The 18,350-nt window shown below is 35.7% G+C and overlaps 1 protein-coding gene across 4 annotated transcripts in view; it reads right to left on the bottom strand.

Annotated features, from left to right (window-relative positions):
* Nucleotides 1–18,350, bottom strand: part of UBE2D3 (ubiquitin conjugating enzyme E2 D3) — a 28,904-nt gene that overhangs the window by 6,558 nt on the left and 3,996 nt on the right. For all 4 annotated transcript variants that reach the window (XM_032592929.1, XM_032592930.1, XM_030313345.2 and 1 more), the window contains 3 exons: nt 6,674–6,737; nt 6,555–6,586; nt 99–176 (listed from right to left, as the gene is read on the bottom strand). In XM_032592929.1, the coding sequence (XP_032448820.1) occupies nt 99–176; nt 6,555–6,586; nt 6,674–6,737 (174 nt within the window). The remainder of the gene's footprint in view (nt 1–98; nt 177–6,554; nt 6,587–6,673; nt 6,738–18,350) is intronic.

Below are 18,350 nucleotides of genomic sequence, written 5' to 3'. Positions count from 1 at the left end.
TACCTTGAATTACATTGAATCTTAATTTCTAAGAATACTCTATTCCTTTGAAATAAAACACTGATGTATACTAATGGATTTTGGGGATAAATACTTGCCTTAGGTGGTTTGAAGGGGTAGTCTGTAGGAAAATGAATTGTCAAAAAGAATACACCACCTTGATATGGGCTGTCATTCTGTGAAAAGAAAAATTTGCTTAACTCTGATATTTAAAATATTACTGCTAAATAATCCAGGTAACATTTCTATTTTCTAAATAAGCATTTAATATGGACCCAAATTACCCACTGTTTACACTGCAATAGAATCTAAACTATTCCACAATTTAGTTCATATTACTAGAAAATACACAATCAAAATTTACTATAGAACAATGAACCCTTATTTACTTAGATCCCATTTTACGTAGGTCACGAAAGAACCGAAAAATTACCCAGAAACTAAGTGTTCTAGATCCCAACTTTCACAAAGGAAAAGTATACTTAGCAATAAGGACTATAAAAGTATTATACATCAAACATGAATTTGAAAATAAGGTCTTATATTTATTTCTTCTAATGAAAACCATATATACAACACAGAAGGCTTTGTACTTCAACACACCACTCTGGCTACTGGCAAAGCAAAATGCTGAACTCACAACCCTGAGATTAAGAGTCACGTGCTCTTCTGACTGAGCCAGTCAGTAACCCCTCAAAAATCCTCATTTAAAACCAAGGAAGTTTTTCTTCAAAAGCATACTAAAAACCCCACAGCAAACCAACACACAGCATTACAATATTTGGAAAACAGTGTAGAATATTTGTTCTTCCACTTCAAAAGAAAACAAAATTTCAAGCTATCGCATCACTCTTCCTCCCTCGTTTTGATTATAATTTGAGTACGAAGGACTCTTAGTAAATACCTATTAGACAATGTTAGTATGAAGTAATTTTTGGGAAACACTACTTGCTAGAATTTTACATTTAATTTAACCAATATCAGGAAAAAGATATCATTGTTCCCATTTTATGGACAAATATAAAGGGACTTGAAGAAATAACTTAGGTGAATGGTATAGGATAGAACCAAGATTGAAACCCCAGGTCTTTTGAAGACTACCAACAATGGAACAGAAAGTGAGGACAAAAGACAGTGACTTAGTAAAAAACTTTAAGGTAAAAGTTAAGGAAAATATAAAACTGCTTCTAGACCTGAAGATGTATTTCAAAGTTTATAGTGAGTTATTACCAACATCTATTTCTCTCCATTAGAAGAGTATGTACATAGTGCTAATATAAGCCTTTTACTATGCTCATTCTGGATATCAGGCAAATAAAAACTTCTCCAGATCTGTCACTTTTATAGTGTTCATTTAATCCCCAGCCCGCTGTAAAATAAACAATAGCTGAATTAATTTAACTCCCTTCTATAGATCAGGTATGTAGAAGGGACATTGAGAACAATTTCTTATCTTGATGGGCTAACAGTATGGTAAAGAGACATATAATGAAATGTTGCAGGTATTATGAAAAATGAATGGGATATATCTGCGAGTTGAAGGAAAAATGTCAACTTACTGATGATAAATGAAGTTCAAAGAAACATACAACTAGTAAAATTAAAAAAACTACAGTTTGAATCCTTTCGTAATGCCCAAGTCCTTTCTTTTCATATTGTTTACAAAATTTTAATTTGAAAAACTACAACTGCAAAGCAGCATTGTGAAGTATAGACAAAAATCAAAGCAAGGTACCAGAATACGATCTGAATTTACCAGATTAATGGATCTTTAACAGCTACATCAACCGGGAGTAGATGCTTCAAATGGCATACACTTTTATAAGACTAATACTGAAAATGTTTGTACAGTGTACAGTTAACAATTTACGGTAATCCTAAACAGAATTCTAGGGGCACCTGAGTGGCTCAGTCGGTTAAGCATCTGACTCTTGATCTTGGCTCAGGTCATGATCTCAGTTTGTGAACTGAGCCCTGCACTGGACTGAAAGTGTGGAACCTGCTTGGGATTCTCTTTCCTTCTTTCTCTGCCCCTCCCCTGTTCATGTTCTCACTCTCTCTCAAAATAAATTAAAAAAACAAAAAAAAAAAAAAGAAAGAAAGAAAAAAAAGAAAGAAATTCTAAATTTTCATACAATCACAAGTGCTGTAATCTCACTGCTTCTGAATAAAGGCAACCTAATCATAAGATTTAAGCAAAACCAAATTTCACTTCACTTGTTCAAAAAAAAAAAACTTATGGGATGAAAATATTTCAATGTTACAATTTAACACTATAACTCCATCAACTCAAAAAGGAAAAACTGGTAAAATCTTAAGATCCAGGGGTAACCCAACCAAACTATGCTATCTAAAGATTGAGGCTCTATATCAAAGTTACTATAAATAGAAAACAGAAAAGAAATTAAAACAGGAATATTTTGATTATAAACTGACCCAAATCCAGAATTTATACTTGATCTCTTTATAAACCTTCTACACCTTGGATTTACTCCAATTAGTTCAAGTGGCTCCTCTCAGTGTCTGTATTCCTCCCCTAGGGCAATCATAAAGTGTTGGTATTCCCAAAGATCCATCTTCTGCTTCTATCTCCTGATCCACACTTATTCTGGTAACTCTGGAGTCCTTCTCTCTCTCTCTATATATATATTCAAATACTCATGAATGTTTATTCTTGGATGTCTTGTGTCCAAAACTCAAACCACAAACCATCAGTGATCAAAGCAGTTATCAATCTTAAAGATCCTTAAATTCTCTTCAACTAGCTGCTTCTCCTTTAGATCCATTGCCACCACTACCTTCGTTCCAGATCTCACATCTTTTTTCTACATTATGGTAATGGTTTACTACTGGTATTCCTGTCTTCACTCTGGCTTTTTCTTCTAATTTATCCCTCACCCTAATTCTGAAGTTGTCTTAAGACACAAGTTGCACCCCTGCTTGAAATCCAGCACAGATTTCAAGATAAAGTACAAACTCCTAAGCACATAAAGTGCTTTATGAACTCATTCCCACTAATATAGCTGGTCTCATCTTCTACCTATTCTCCTAAATGTGCTCTTTACTGCACATAAAATGTTTCACATCTCCTTTTTCTATTATTTCTTTCTCTTCCTTGAAATATTCTTTGAAAAAAAAAAATTTTTTTTTTATTAGAGAGACAGCATGTGCGAGCGGGTGGGGGGGGAGAGGGGCAGAAGGAGAGAGAATGTTAAGCAGGCTCTACACACAGCGTTAGCCTGACACAAAGCTTGATCCCACGACCCTGGGATCATGACATAAGCCAAAAATCAAGAGTCAGATACTTAACAGACTGAGCCACCCAGGCGTTCCTACTTGAAATATTCTTATCTGCATCTGTATCTTTATCTCTAGGATCCTACCTACACTATAGAATCCATCTTAAGCTTAAATGTCCTTAAAAAGATAATACAGCCTTTCCTTTAGTTCAATCCGCTTGTTGCCTTTCTTCTATACTTTCTGTACATTTACTATTATCCAACATATTTATAACTTATATTTTCCACTTCTCTACTCTTCCTCTGGACTACAAAGCTCCTTTTAAAAGGTCATGAAGGGAAGAGTTTTCATGTATCATTAACCTTTGCAGAAACTGACATAATACACTTAAAATAAGTTGAAAAATAACCTTTATGGACCAACGAGACAATACCTATGAACCAATTATTTGACTTCAGATGGTTTTTGTAGTTGATTCTGCTCAAGCTGCCAAAGATGACGTTATATTATTCAAGTTTGGTACTTTCTTCCTTGGCTGTATCATAGATTAGGTGGAAGTTAGTGTGGTTCTCCAAATAATTTCAAACTTATCTTTCTCCCATCTTTCTCACAGCTCCATTTCCAATTAGTAATCAAGTATATAAATACCAGAAATAAGGAGTTAATTTCTCCTAACTTTTCCAATTGTTAATGGGAATTGTCCTCAATATAGTACAAAAAACCCAGCCACCACCAAAGTTTAAGAACCACATAACCAGCAATGCTCTGTCATTTCTTTCAAAGGTTTAATTTTTATTAGTATTTGTGCTTCCAAAGTATCTTACCTTAAGAAAGAATAAGCCAGTTCAAATGGTTATTAGAAAGCATTTTGCCTCATAAATTTAATGATCAAGAACATTCCCAGACTGTAATACACTAAAACTGAATAGTTACTCTGCATCAAAACAAATTAGATGCTCCATTCCTTAGTCAGGAACCTTTAGTTATGTGGCACTGCCAATCACTTTACTGACCTAAGAAGTACTCCATAGCAATTTTGTTACCATTTATTCTTTCAGCAAATCTGCAAATATATGGATTGCTATACTACCAATGTCCCAATGTTTTAGCTCATTTATCTGCATGTCACACAGCTAGGCATAATAACAAAATAAAGCAATTATTTATCTAATCAAACTGTGATGTTGTATCACAAGGATGCAATCAAAAGCCAAAATAAGAACATGAGTTGTTTCATTGTTGACGCTATGGTAAAGATAATTGCTAACTATTTCCAAGTTGACACCCAAAACCGGTGTTTACTAAAATACAATTTCTGCAAATTTTGTTCATTAGGGAATATTTAAATAGTTCTGAAAATCAAGTATTTGTTTTTAAAAGCAGAAAACTGTCATTGATACAATTAACAAAGTTTTCTGAAAATAAAAGCAAATAAGTAAGCAGCTACAAAAAAAGGTCAGGATAAGCAATTTTCTCTTATTCTCTAAAAAATTACTGGCATAAACTACTCACTTATGCTTCACTCTGATTTACTCTAAGTATATTCCTCACCTTTTGGAAACAAAAGTTCAATAAACAGTGAAGTCTCAGAGTCCAGCAGAAAAATGTCACACTGGTGTCAAAGAGCTGGTTTCTATCATGCACACCATCCAATTAAGTCTTGAGATTACCAACTTTTTAGTGCCTTATTAATACTGACAACTAATTTTTATGATGAGACCATCTTACAGCACCCTCTGGATCAAAGACGAGCTTTTACTTGGTAGAAATGGTAAGGCATTTTACTGAACACTCTGCTTTAAGAATTGGTGATCTATAATGACAAAATTCTAGAAACAGCAAATCCATGTGCCTACAGAATCTAGGGAGGCAAAATGAAGTAGACAGGAGTGTGAGACACAAACCCCATATAAAAAAAGGGAGGTAGCTGCTAAACTCCATCCCCAGTCGCTACTGCTATGGAATGAGGGCCTCGTCAGGGTTTTAATATGAAGACTGTTAACTTCTAAACTGTTTTGTGGACCAAACTGGGTAAAAGCCAGACTAGTTAACTATGTTCACTTAAAATAAATAAACCACAATTTTGTTACAAAGTAAGTATTTTTAAAGCAAAATAAAATTTACAGTAGTAAGAATAGTCCTTGAGATAACTGGAAGTGAACAATTCTGACTGTTAATTTTTTTTTCCCTATTAGGATAATACAGATATGTTTCAGATTATTAAGATAAATATCCCCCCCTCTACCAACACCACCAACAGTCTCCCTACCTTTAGGTCGTAACATTTCACAATTACTCTAACTCAATCATCCCTGCTATGATTTCCCATAAAATTTCCTATCTTATACACTTGTTTTAATTGCCGGTCTCTCCCAGATTTTAAATTCCCTAAAGAATGAGAAGTATTATGTCTATCCTTAATGGCTGGCATACAGTGGGGGACCAGAGGGAGATGGAAAAAAAAAAAGATTAAAGTTATCAAAATCAGAACTACGGAATAAAAACTTATTGATCCAACCCATCAACTGGCTAACTTTTCCAAGAGCATTTCTCCTTTTAGAATAATACCTATTTATTGACCGTTATCTCACCAAGTACATTATTGACATTTATGTTGAGATTAAACCACCAAAAAGGGGGGGAAGAAAGCAGATTAAGACATACATAGAATAGAAATCCTAAAGTGCCTTCCAAGTCAAAAAAAAATATTAAGTATTGTGCAAGATACAGTCTTACCCCAGGTTGTTTTACTGCGCTCTAATTCTGTGAAATTCTTAGATGGTATCCATAATTCTGAATATTCAATTATCCAGCATATACAGTTTCTTATCTACCCAGGATAGAAAGGAATTTTGCTGTATTCAAAATATCACTTTCTACCTAAAAATATTCAAATTTTGTAAAAATCTAAAGTTCTATACAAACATCAAATACAATAAAAACTTAGATTTTTGGCAGCAAGAGGAATTAGGTCCATGGTAGAGCTAATAAATTAAATGGTCTATAAATAACAGGAAGCTCTGCAACAATGCTTTACATTACTACAAAAGAAAACTAGGATAAAGTGAAAAAATATTTGATAGGTCATAGAGATGCTAGACTCTAGAACCCGAATACAGGGACAGACACATATAATATATGTAAACAAATGACTAATTCATTAAATTTTTAGGACTTTCAAAAGCTGTACAACTACGGCAGTTCCAAAACGGCATTACAAGGTTAATAAAATAAATATGAGACTAAGTTAAATATAACTAGGTCAATGTTGAATTTTTAATTAAAAGCAACAATTTTTAATTCTTAATACTTACAGGTCCCATAATTGTGGCTTGCCAATGAAACACTAGGGAAAAACAAAACAAAACTGTTATCTAAAAATGTACAAGCTTTTTTGAAATTAGCCATTCAAATCAACTTCAGAGTAACTTACTGTCATCCCCAACTGGACCTGCAGAACATTGTGCTGGAGGGTCACGGGCCAAATCACTAAGTTCCTACACCAAAACAGAAAATGATGGGTCATATAACCATAACAACAAACAAACAGAGTCAATAGTTGATCTTCACCCCATTCTTTAAGGGACACACAATCATAGTTCACATTAATACATTCTAGTAAAAGAAAACATTAAGTTAACCACAGTCCAGATCGTGGAACATAATAGGCACAGATACAAAAATTCTTGTTACATCAACAAAAGCCGTCCAAACCAGAAAAGTTGTATCAGATACTTTCACAGCTTAAGAACACCGACAGTTCTCAACATTCATGTTGTTTGCTTAACTTTCAGGATATCTCAGAAGCCCTTATTTCTACTATCCTAAATCCTCTGTTGTATCTGAACCACACTATCCACAGACCTCATTTCCACTTGAAAAATCTCTAATGGGGCTAGGTAGGTAGGTATCCTTTTTGATTTGGTCTTATTGCTGCAACTCAACTGTGTTTATTACCCTGGAAGAAACTGAAATTTGCTCTTAGGAAAACATGCAGTTTCCAAAATTCCATCAGACCTTATATTTATAAATATGTACTTAGCCTTTCCAGGACTTATATGTAACAAATACGGGTAATTTAGTCAGAAAATAAAGTTGTTTCTTTTTTAATTTTTAATTTTATTTTAGAGAAAGAGAGTATGTGTGGGGCTCGATCCAGAGCAAATATCTGCCTCTCTCACATGGTCCAAATACATTTCAGAAAATAACCAACTGTTGCACAGTGATCAATCTAGATTCACTCCATTTAAAAACAAAACAAAACCCCACAATGCAGAAGAATTGTCCTTGTGGTAATTGTTTCACAAAATTCATAAACCATGACATTGTAGCTCTAAAACTAAAAATGTCACAAATCAATTATACCTCAATAAAACTGGGAGTTGGAGATTGCTCTGATACACTGCCAACTTGCTTCTCAAACTCACACATTTGTTTTTAAGGTTATCAAAACAGCCAGAAATCCCAGGATACACAACTTAGGATAACGGAAGATCAGATCAGACCTTTATGCTTGCCTAAATAAATATACCTTCTTATGTTCAATGTATTTAAGAATGGGAGAAAATTCATCCCAACCACCATGGATCCTGATCAGTAGGAATTACAGAAACTCTGAACAGAGATTTAAACAACTGGTTAAAAGAAACTATGTATGGGGGCACCTGGGTGGCCCATTTGGTTAAGCCTTCTATTCTTGATTTCAACTCAGATCATGATCTCATGGCTTGTGGGGGTTTGAGGCCCATGTCAGCTCTGCGCTGTAAGCACAGAGCCTGCTTGGGATATTCCCCCCTCTAAGTAAATAACTTAAGAAAACAGAACAAAACTATGTATGGTTTTAACTTAAAAACAAAAACAAACACTGTTACAAATTATCAAATGATTCTGAATCAAGTATTTGAAGTTATTTTTTGTTTTGTTTTTTCAGGCTTGATGTCCAGGGGGGAGCCCAACACGGGCTTGAACTCACAACCCTGAGATCAAGACCTGAGCTGAGATCAAGAGTCTGACACTTAACCGACTGAGCTACCCTGGCGCCCAAAACTACCAATTTTTGAGTAAAAATAGAAACGTACTTGAATTAATTGACTACCCATTAAGCAAATGACTTTTTCATAGGCCAGATTAGGTTTCATATGGCAATTATTTACATCCCATAACCAGCCACTTTTGTTATGATGGGAATCTACTTTAACACCATCTCAAAGCATTAAAAACTTCATTGTTGGTAAAACTCAAGTAGTCTAGTCAAACTGACACGACCAGAGAATTCTCCCATGTTCCAAAGCTTATGTAACAAGTTCTACTGTTTAGCTGGCCCACCAAAAAATACAAAAAACCAAAAGCTAATTTATACAGTTTAATTCTCTTTCCTTAAGGAACACAAGGGTTCAAAAAAAGGGGTCTATTTTAAGGTTAAAAACTTACCTGTTCTAAACCATCCCCCCCTCCTTTTCCATAAAAGATTTATCTCGTTTCTTACATTGATCTAGCCCAAATTATGTCCTTAATAAACATGTTTTGAATACAGATTTGTTTATATGCCAGAAAAAAAAGCAGTTATTTTTAAATAAAACCAATCTAAACGATGACTGCTCTAAGTGACCTTGAAACAACTTCATTATAAATTTCCGGAATCTATAAAGTTGACCTAGAATATACCAACACCCTATTTAATGTTAAAGAACATATTTCTTACAGAGGAAACAAGTTTTTATGCATAATATTTATAAATTAAGCCTTTATAATACTGGCATTATTATTCTAACTTTAGAGTGAAGGTCTAATTTCAGCTCTTCCCTCCCAAAATTTCAGGCTCTTGTTACTCAGATAATTTCTGAGTGTCTTATTTTCTAAGTTCTCCATGACCAAGATGTCTCTGAAGTAATAATCAAAGATCTAAAATTAGGCCAATTATCTTACATACTAAAATCTACTTTAAATACAACATTGAAAAAAAAACCAACCTGAGTTATTTTAGGGATCAAAACAGGTCTTTCAAATCATGTACCAGCGTTCATCTCTAAGATAACAAGTAATTCTCATGACATTATTATGCCCACAGCATAAGCAAATGAGAATACGTAAGAAAATCTCAGCAAGAAACATTATGAGAAAGCACAGTAAGAAGTCACCTCAGATGCTCTTAATGTGTAAGACCTTTTATCTACTCAATAAACTATCTTACCCTGCTTTCATGGAAATGCTTTTCCCTTACTCCAAGACATGTGATTGTAGTGTTTGGTTAATGGTGGCTGATAACCACCCATTACTCAGGGCTAATCATAGAATTTTGTTTCTTTAGCCTCAGTGATTAGCTCAAAGGGCTGGAAAGTAACCTAAGCCAAGCCAGGACCTGACCTAATCAGGTCCATCCATCTCTGCCTGGTTTTTCATATTGAAGCTGGGAAGACTTCTTCCTTCTCTAACTATAAGGATGTGACCTAGAACTATTGGCAGGCATGTGCCTTGAAATTACATGGTGAATCCAGAGAAAAAGAGACCACATTGGGCAAAAGAGATAATAAGAGCTGACTTGGCATAAAGATATGCAATTTCAGTCCCTGAGGTTGTAGCTTGCTCTGGTTCCTATAGTTATTTCCTTTGATTGTTAACTGCTCCAGTTTCCTTCTAACAAATCCAAGGGAGAAAAAACGCCAAGAGTGAGGAGAGACCCGTTCTAAGCAGAAAGTTCCTGGGAACCACGGCCATTTAAAAATTTTTTTTTTCCTTCAACGTTTATTTATTTTTGGGACAGAGAGAGACAGAGCGTGAACGGGGGAGGGGCAGAGAGAGAGGGAGACACAGAATCGGAAACAGGCTCCAGGCTCTGAGCCATCAGCCCAGAGCCCGACGCGGGGCTCGAACTCACGGACCGCGAGATCGTGACCTGGCTGAAGTCGGACCCTTAACCGACTGCGCCACCCAGGCGCCCCGAACCACGGCCATTTATATAGAGGTTATCCCACTAAAGCACAATGTAATGCTCAAGTCTTGTTTTTTGAAAAACATGTAAGAAATCTAAATCAAACAGTCTCAAAATCAAGCTAGAGGGAGCAGGGAGAAATCATGTATTTTGTCTAGCAACTTTTAATCTAATCACAGAAACTAGAAGTTAATTTAAATCCATTTCTAAAATGAAAAGTAGTATTTGCTATTAGCTAAAGTTTCACCATCATTTATTCACATATAGGAAAAGTGCATATTTGGTGTCAAGCATGTTAGGTCTGAATATACCGAGATAAAACCTGAATCCCTTCCCTAATAGACTGAGTTAATATAAAGTAGGCACAATGCAGAAACAAAAAACTACATTTCAACAACTTTAAGTGCTTAAAATAAAGACATTTAAATGCTTTGTGAATCCTGAAAAGGTAACCACTAACCTTGCCTGGGTTTAAAAACAGTGACAACTGAGCTGAGTCCTGATGGAGGGATAAGCATTCCAAGCAGAGAACCTTATTCAAAGTCAAGGGTATGAAAGAACAGTCTACAAAAATTTGCTTGTAATTCTGGTATACCAATCAGAAACACAAAAGAGTAAAGGTAAGAAGGTAGCACATGTGACCAGCAAGGTTAACCATGGCTTGATCTTTCAGTAGCTTTGAATATATCAAAGACCATCCCAAAGGCAATGGGAACCACAGAAATTTTTAAGCAGGAATAAGGCAAATCAAATTTGGGGTGTTTTTAAAAAAATGTACAGACAATAGTACACTAGAAAAAACTTTCAATTTTTAAAATTACTAGGTCATATCCTAAAAGTACCCCTGAATCTGTGTACCCCGGCTGACAAGTAAAGCTGAACATTTTTACTATATTTCCTTCATATTAAAAATAAAATGCTGCAGAGAGGTGCCTGTATGAATCAGTTGGTTAAGCATCTGACTCTTAACTGGCTCAGGTTCTCATGGTTTGTGGGATTGAGCTCCGCACTGGGCTGCACACTGAACATCACAGAACCTGCTTGGGATTGTCTCTCCCCTGACCCCACAAAATGAACTTTAAAAAAAAAAAAAAAAAAAAAAAAAAAGCTACAGGAGCACCTGGGTGGCTCAGTCAATTAAATGCCCAACTCTTGATCTTGGCTCAGGTCATGATCTCAAGGTTCAGGAGTTTGAGCCCCACATCGGACTCTGTGCTGATGGCAAGAGCTTGGGATTCGATTCTCTCTCTCTCAAAATAAATAATTTTAAAAAAATGCTAGATATACCTGAAGCTCCCTCACGTACTCCCCAATTCCACTTGCCCCTCAGAAGGTTATTTGAAATTTGGTTTGCACTACTTCTCCCCATTTTTATACACTACTAGATATGTATCTCTTAAGAATATATAGCATTGTTTTGCAGGGCTTCAAATTTTAACTATATATATAGACTTGTATCCATGTGTATTTCTATAGATATCATTCAGAACATTGGCTTTTAAAAATTTTTTTCTTTTAGAGAGAGAGAGAGAGAAAGAGAGGGAGGGAGGGAGAGAGTGAGTGAGAAAATCTTAAGCAGGCACCACACTCAGCGCGTAGCCCAACATGGGGCTCAATCCCACGACCCTGGGATCATGACTTGAGCCAAAATCAGGAGTGGGACCCTCAACCAACTGGGCCACCCAGACCCAGGCACCCCCAGAACACTGGCTTTTAACACTATTTGTGACAAGCACTTCTAAAATTAACTATTAGAGTTTCTATCCCCCATATACCCATACAAAAATTTAATCTGTGGGTATCACAGACTCATCTCCGTATTGTAGGAATCCCAAATACAAGGACAGAGAAGCAGTAACTACATTAGGAAGCATTAGCAGTAATTCAGGTGAGAGTAGAACATGAACTAAGTCACGGAGAATTAAAAAAAAAAAAAGAAAGAAAAAAAAAAAAAGATCTTAAATACCAAGCATTTTACCCTTACAAAAATCTTACGAAAATAGGCCTGATTTCTATTTTACATCAGAGGAAAGACTGCATGCAAGTGTAGGATATACTAAGCTTTAGGATGTGTAGGAAAACAAAAGTAGTGTATCTACTAGACACTTGAAAATTAGAGATCTAGAAACAGATTTCAAAATGGCTGCTTTTTAAAAAGGGTGTCCTTACATCAAAGATGCATTTAAAAAAATTTGATACGGTATTTGGCATACTGAAGAAAAAAATTTCAATTGCACTAAACCAACTCTCCACTGTACTTAAGGAATAAATGCCCTAGATTGAACAGGATATGGAAAACTGAGGTTTTCATAGGATCAGTTTCTCCATAATCATTCAGTTAGTTTGCATCTTATTACTACACTCAGTGTGAATCTAGTGTTACCTATTTTTTAAGTTACATGGCCTTTAAATTAAAGCCAACTGAGAAAACAATTATCCATTCCACTGCAAGAGGAAACTCTATTTACTGGACTGAGACCAATTTTCAATGAAGCACTTACTCAATGAATTTCCAAAAGTAATTTTGTCTTTGGTAAAATCATACTAAGTACTGAAACTGTTAGCTCTTTGCTCCCTAGTAGAGAGGAACGTGGAAAGGACCAGAGAACAGCTCACATATAGCACCTGGGAAGTCTTCATATGATGACCATCCCTTTCCCCAAGAATAGCATTACTAAAGTGGGCTCTTGCCCAACTATTTTTTACTAATTTTTTTTTAATGTTTATTTATTTTGAGAAAGAGTGAATGGGGTAGGGGCAGAGAGGGAGGGAGACAGAGAATTCCAAGCAGGCTCTGCACTGCCAGCACAGAGCCCAACATGGGGCTCAAACTCACGAACCATGAGATCATGACCTAACCCCAAATCAAGAGTTAGATGCTTATTAACCCAGTGAGCCACCCAGGCCCCCCATAGCCAACTATTAAGACCACTAAAATAGAAAAGAAGTTGTCAGGGGAGACTGGCACATACTAGGAGTTGCTTAAAGGCTCCACTCACACTGAAGGGACACTAAAATGGATCAAGGGCATACAAGGACATAAAACAAACAAACCTCCTCACCAAATTTAAATATTTTTTTGTCATGGTATGTTCTTCTGGAGGAAATTTTTTTTTGATCATCTTCCTCTGAACTGCTTCTCCTGAAACCTTCCTGCATACTTAGCTAGTATGAAAATCCAGGCCTTTTCTCACTTAGAAATATGCTTCTCTATTCCATTTAAAAGCCCAAACAGGGCACCTGGGTAGCTCAATCGATTGAGTGTCTGCTTTGGCTCAGGTCATGATCTTGCGGTTTGTGAGCTTGAGCCCCACGTTGGGCTTGCTGCTGTCAGCACAAAGCCCGCTTTGAATCCTCTGGCCCCCTCTCTCTATCCCTTCCTTACTTACACTCTCTCAAAAATAAATAAATAAATAAATGTTAAAAAAAAAAAAAAAAAAAAGAGCCTAAACAGACCCATAGGATAAGGAGTCAAGCAAATCTCTCCAAAAGGCAGCCAAAAGGTACAGCTTAAGGCAGTGAGTTCTCAATTGTAGGTACATGATTAAACATTAAGAAGTATGACCATTCCTTTTGTGGGGCTCCTACAAGAAAGCCCAGCTTATCTTTAGATCTTTGCTTTGATCATTATAGCACACAGGATCTCTTTGAAAGTTGACTATTAGAAGTAAAACATGAAAAGACCTAAAGTCTAAACATACTGCTAAATATTTGCTTTTTGCTTCTCTACTGTATCTACATCTTACTCACTTTAGAGGTGAAATGACTAACCAGACTATGAAGAAAAAGCCAAGGCATTAAATGCAAAGGCCTAAAGAGATGATGGGAAGTACAAGAAATGGTCTCTGCCATTAAAGAATTCGTAAGTTGGAAATACAAGAACTATTTATGAATAATGAAACTACAGAGCAGCCATATCAATGAGTGTTCAGTAAGATTTAATGCCTCTAGTAATAATCGTTTAAGCATCCTGCTGAACTTTCTAATGACAACCACTACTTACACATTAGATCAACATAACCAAAGTCAGCATTTATGAAATTACTGTGGTAATGCCAAGTTCACGGGTTCCATCCCTGAGTACAGTAATTATCATCACCATGTTCGCAATCATTTGTTATCCCATACTCCACTATCCATCATGCACATTATCACCCAAAGGTCATAACGATAGCAGTATAGATACAATTCCTATCATAACTTTTGGGAAAACTTAAAAGGTTCATGCCATTACTGACAGGCAATTTCTTGTATTTTACTCAAGAGTCCACTTCTTTCAAAACTTTTGACTTAAAGACCAGATTTGTAGAACTACGTGAATCAGCACTATAAAGACATCTCTTGCCTCTTAAAACCTATACTGAGCAGCAACATAAAATACTGCTTTGGGGTCTGGATGAGATGAGGCCATGAAGTGGAAAGAAGAGTGCCTTTAAAGAAATTTTGAGAGAACTCACCCTCACCAAGCCTTTACAACCTAACAAAATATAAAGGTACATATTCAGACGAGTGATAGGACAAAATGCTATGTAATTATTGCTCGATGAGAACTGCTCTAATTGTTCTTATAAAGATCAGGTTTACTATGAAGTAAACAAAAATTTTCTTACTAACTTTAACATCGTGAAATTTCTATATACTGTGTATAGACACAAATAGTAAAGAAGAAAACAGCAAACATTTCAGAAATGTATGCTTACCAGAAGTTATTTCAAAAGAAGGAAACCTGGCAAAAATATTTTAGGATCTGAACACTTTCATAGAACTGCAGACTTAAAGAATGAAAAGAAACAGTCACTTTAAAATCATTTTAGTTTGGAATTTACAATTTATGCGAAATCCTAAAAGTTTCTTTTACTTTAAGAATTAAGAGGTAGGTGCTACAAACCATGTCTCATTACATCACTGACAATATAGTAACTTCCTGTGTAGCTGTAATTACAGGTGAGACAGTGTGCTTGCTCATTACTCAAGATATAAAGAATGTCTTGAATGAATAATACTACAATTTTCTTTCTTTAGATCACCATTTAAATCACTTAAAATTATTCAAAGCTGTTCTTTTGTAGGCATTATCTAAATGGGCAAAACAGAAAGCCAAATTTAGGTTCTCAGCTTTGACACATGAAAACACACAAGGCATTTCATAGATAAGAAAAAACAAAAATTAACAGCAGTCCTGTGGTTGAAAACATCCAATTATACATTAGCTTTGAAATGATAACAAGACTAGGATGAATGTGAACAAGTATTCCATCCTAAAAACGAACAAGTAACCAAGTAGTGATTCACAACTGAAACCTACAAGGCCAAATAAGACAAATCTAGCTATGAAAAGTTGTCAATATCAATGATACAAGATTATATTGAAAGTATTGTTGCAGATAAAAATCAGATGTTTAGGGAAAGTATAAAACACTTCATCGAATTTTTCCCTTTCACACATAACAAGGCAGAGGATAGTTTTGAAAATCTTATCTAGCCAGATAACTTAGCTAATAAGATATTCACTAAATGCATTCATTCTTAATTACACTGTTCAATTTCAAATAAGATCATGCCGTTAGTAGTAAAACCCAATCAACATAAAATTTTCCAGTAAAGTAACGAAAATCACTTAATCTTGCTGATTTCAAAATACTACTGGTTTGACAGAATTAGGTATAGTTATAAAACCCACCATAAAACGGCAAAATATAGCATAAGCAAATTATTTAAATAATCTTTTTTTTGTAATTTTTTTTTTAACATTTATTTATTTTTGAGACAGAGAGAGACAGAGCATGAACGGGGGAGGGGCAGAGAGAGAGAGGGAGACACAGAATTGGAAGCAGGCTCCAGGCTCTGAGCCGTCAGCCCAGAGCCCGACACGGGGCTCGAACTCAGGACTGCGAGATCATGACCTGAGCTGAAGTCGAATGCTCAACCGACTGAGCCACCCAGGCTCCCCTAAATAAACTATCTTTAATAATAAGTAAATCTGGGGCACCTGGATGGCTAAGTCAGTTAAGCACCCGACTTTGGCTCAGGTCATGATCTTGCATTTCCAGAGTTCAAACCCCACACTGGGTTCTCTGCTGTCAACTCAGAGCCCTGTTTCAGATCCTGTGTCTCCCTCTCTCTGCCCCACCCCTGCATCTCTCTCAAAAAAGGTAAAAAACAGTAATGGGTAAATCCGATATAAAACCAAAGATTTCACACCCCTTTTTAAAAATTTATTGTGACAGAGAAAGAGTGAGGGAGAGAAAGAATCCCAAGCAGGCTCCACGCTCTGAGTGTGGAGCCCAATGTGGGGCTCCATCCCACAAACCTTGAGACCATGACCTGAGCCAAAATCAAGACTCAGAACTCAACTTATACAGGCACTCCCCTTAATTTCTTTTAAATTAAGTGTTTCCCATACTTGACTTAGATTCTTGGAAGTTAAGTTGTACAAGGTGACAAACCCCTATTCATGTGTTTATATGCTTGTTTCTTCCACTCAAAGCAGAGACTCTCATGGGTAATGACAAAGCTTCCTCATTTTCTATCTCCTGGGACTAAACTACTGCGCCAAATGGAGTAAAACTTCCCTCAGTTAAGTATTGGTTAAATGATTACCCCGATGTTTGTGGATCTTCACCAGAGGGAGGCTTCAGAATCACCTAAGGGACATTTCAAAATCACGTCTGTTCCCAGAGAAAATGAAATGATTCCATATATCTGGTAAGATCCTATACACTATATTAAGAACTCTGCTCAATTTCCCGATATATAAATGCAACTCATGTCAAAACCCATGAACAAGAACGTATATTATGGAATGCAAAAGCCAACCTAAGATTTGAAATCTTAATCTGAAAACATCTTTATGTCAGCATTAAGAACCTACTGTTTTCTTTACTAGAAAGGGATCATTACAGTAAAAGTATTTGGAAAAATTGCAAGAATTTACTGTATCTTGGATTAACAAGGTGCACGGAATCCATGAGTTAAATTCACATATAATCTAGTAACAGATATATCGTAAGTAGCTTCTCCCCCAGTGCTAATAAGAGTATTCAAGTTTATATTCGTAGGAATAACAAAAACTAGAATTAACACTGCAAAAGAGCAGGATGATGAAAACAGTGTCAAGGTAAGTGCCTCTTCATAAAATAAACACCAAGGTCACCATGATCAGTATCCATGAGTCACACAACTGTCCCACAAATTTAGTTGGCTACAGAAAAGCCTTGAGGATCCTAAAGAAACACCTGCAAAACTGTGTATCCAGCCTATAGGCTCTTTGGAGACAAGATATTTTAAGATACCCCTAGCAATTAGTTGGAACATGGCAACTCCCAGTCCTTTAAGAGATCAACCAAAAAGAACATTCACTCCCACTTTCAAAACTTATGTTAGTGAATATCTTAATTCACAAATTAACTATAATCTAAGAATAAAGTGAAATTCCCATTATTTAAAAGTGAAGTGGGAGAGGAGAGCAGCTTATTGCAGGTAGTAAAACTAAAATGACATTCATTCACCTGATAAAATAGAAACAAATGGTTCAGAACAGCAGTACAATTATGGAGTTCAAGAGCTTAAGCTCTTGAGGTAGACTGATCTGAACCTCAAGGGTTTCAAACAATTCTGACACATTGCAAACCCTCAAAACATGAGTTACTCTTCTAGGCTTGGCTCACATTATATTTTATGTGAAGTTCTTTTTAAACTTCCCCAAAATACAAGCACTGTAGTTACCTGGTTTAATGGGAGTAGTATAATTGCCTATGGTCCTCAAACACCACTAATCAACTTGGGAGTTCCCATTTTTCGTTTTTGTTGTTTAATAAATAGCCTTGTAAAACCATACTACAGCTTATTAAATAAATAATACAGCAAAAAACAAGAAAGATTGTTTGAAAAAGCTGCCTGGTCTAAGAAACACAATATATTTTAACGTAAGCTTTAGAAAAAACAAATCCAAAAGCTTTATCAAATGAGTACTGGCCAAAAATAATCCAACAATAAGCATTTCAATAAAGCATCAACAAAGAATGTAAGTATCTTAGTATTTGGAATTTGGGGGCTCCAAACAATAAATTAAAAAAAAAAAAAAAGAAAAAAGTGCGTAACACAAGAAATACCATACTAATAGCGATGCCTACTTGACCCTGTATTTCTAGAACAGAAATTAATAAAACCATCCCCCATAACT

Source organism: Lynx canadensis, chromosome B1, assembly GCF_007474595.2.
Source record: "Lynx canadensis isolate LIC74 chromosome B1, mLynCan4.pri.v2, whole genome shotgun sequence".
NCBI classification, from domain to species: Eukaryota; Metazoa; Chordata; class Mammalia; order Carnivora; family Felidae; genus Lynx; species Lynx canadensis.
This window is presented reverse-complemented; position numbering and strand designations above follow the sequence as displayed.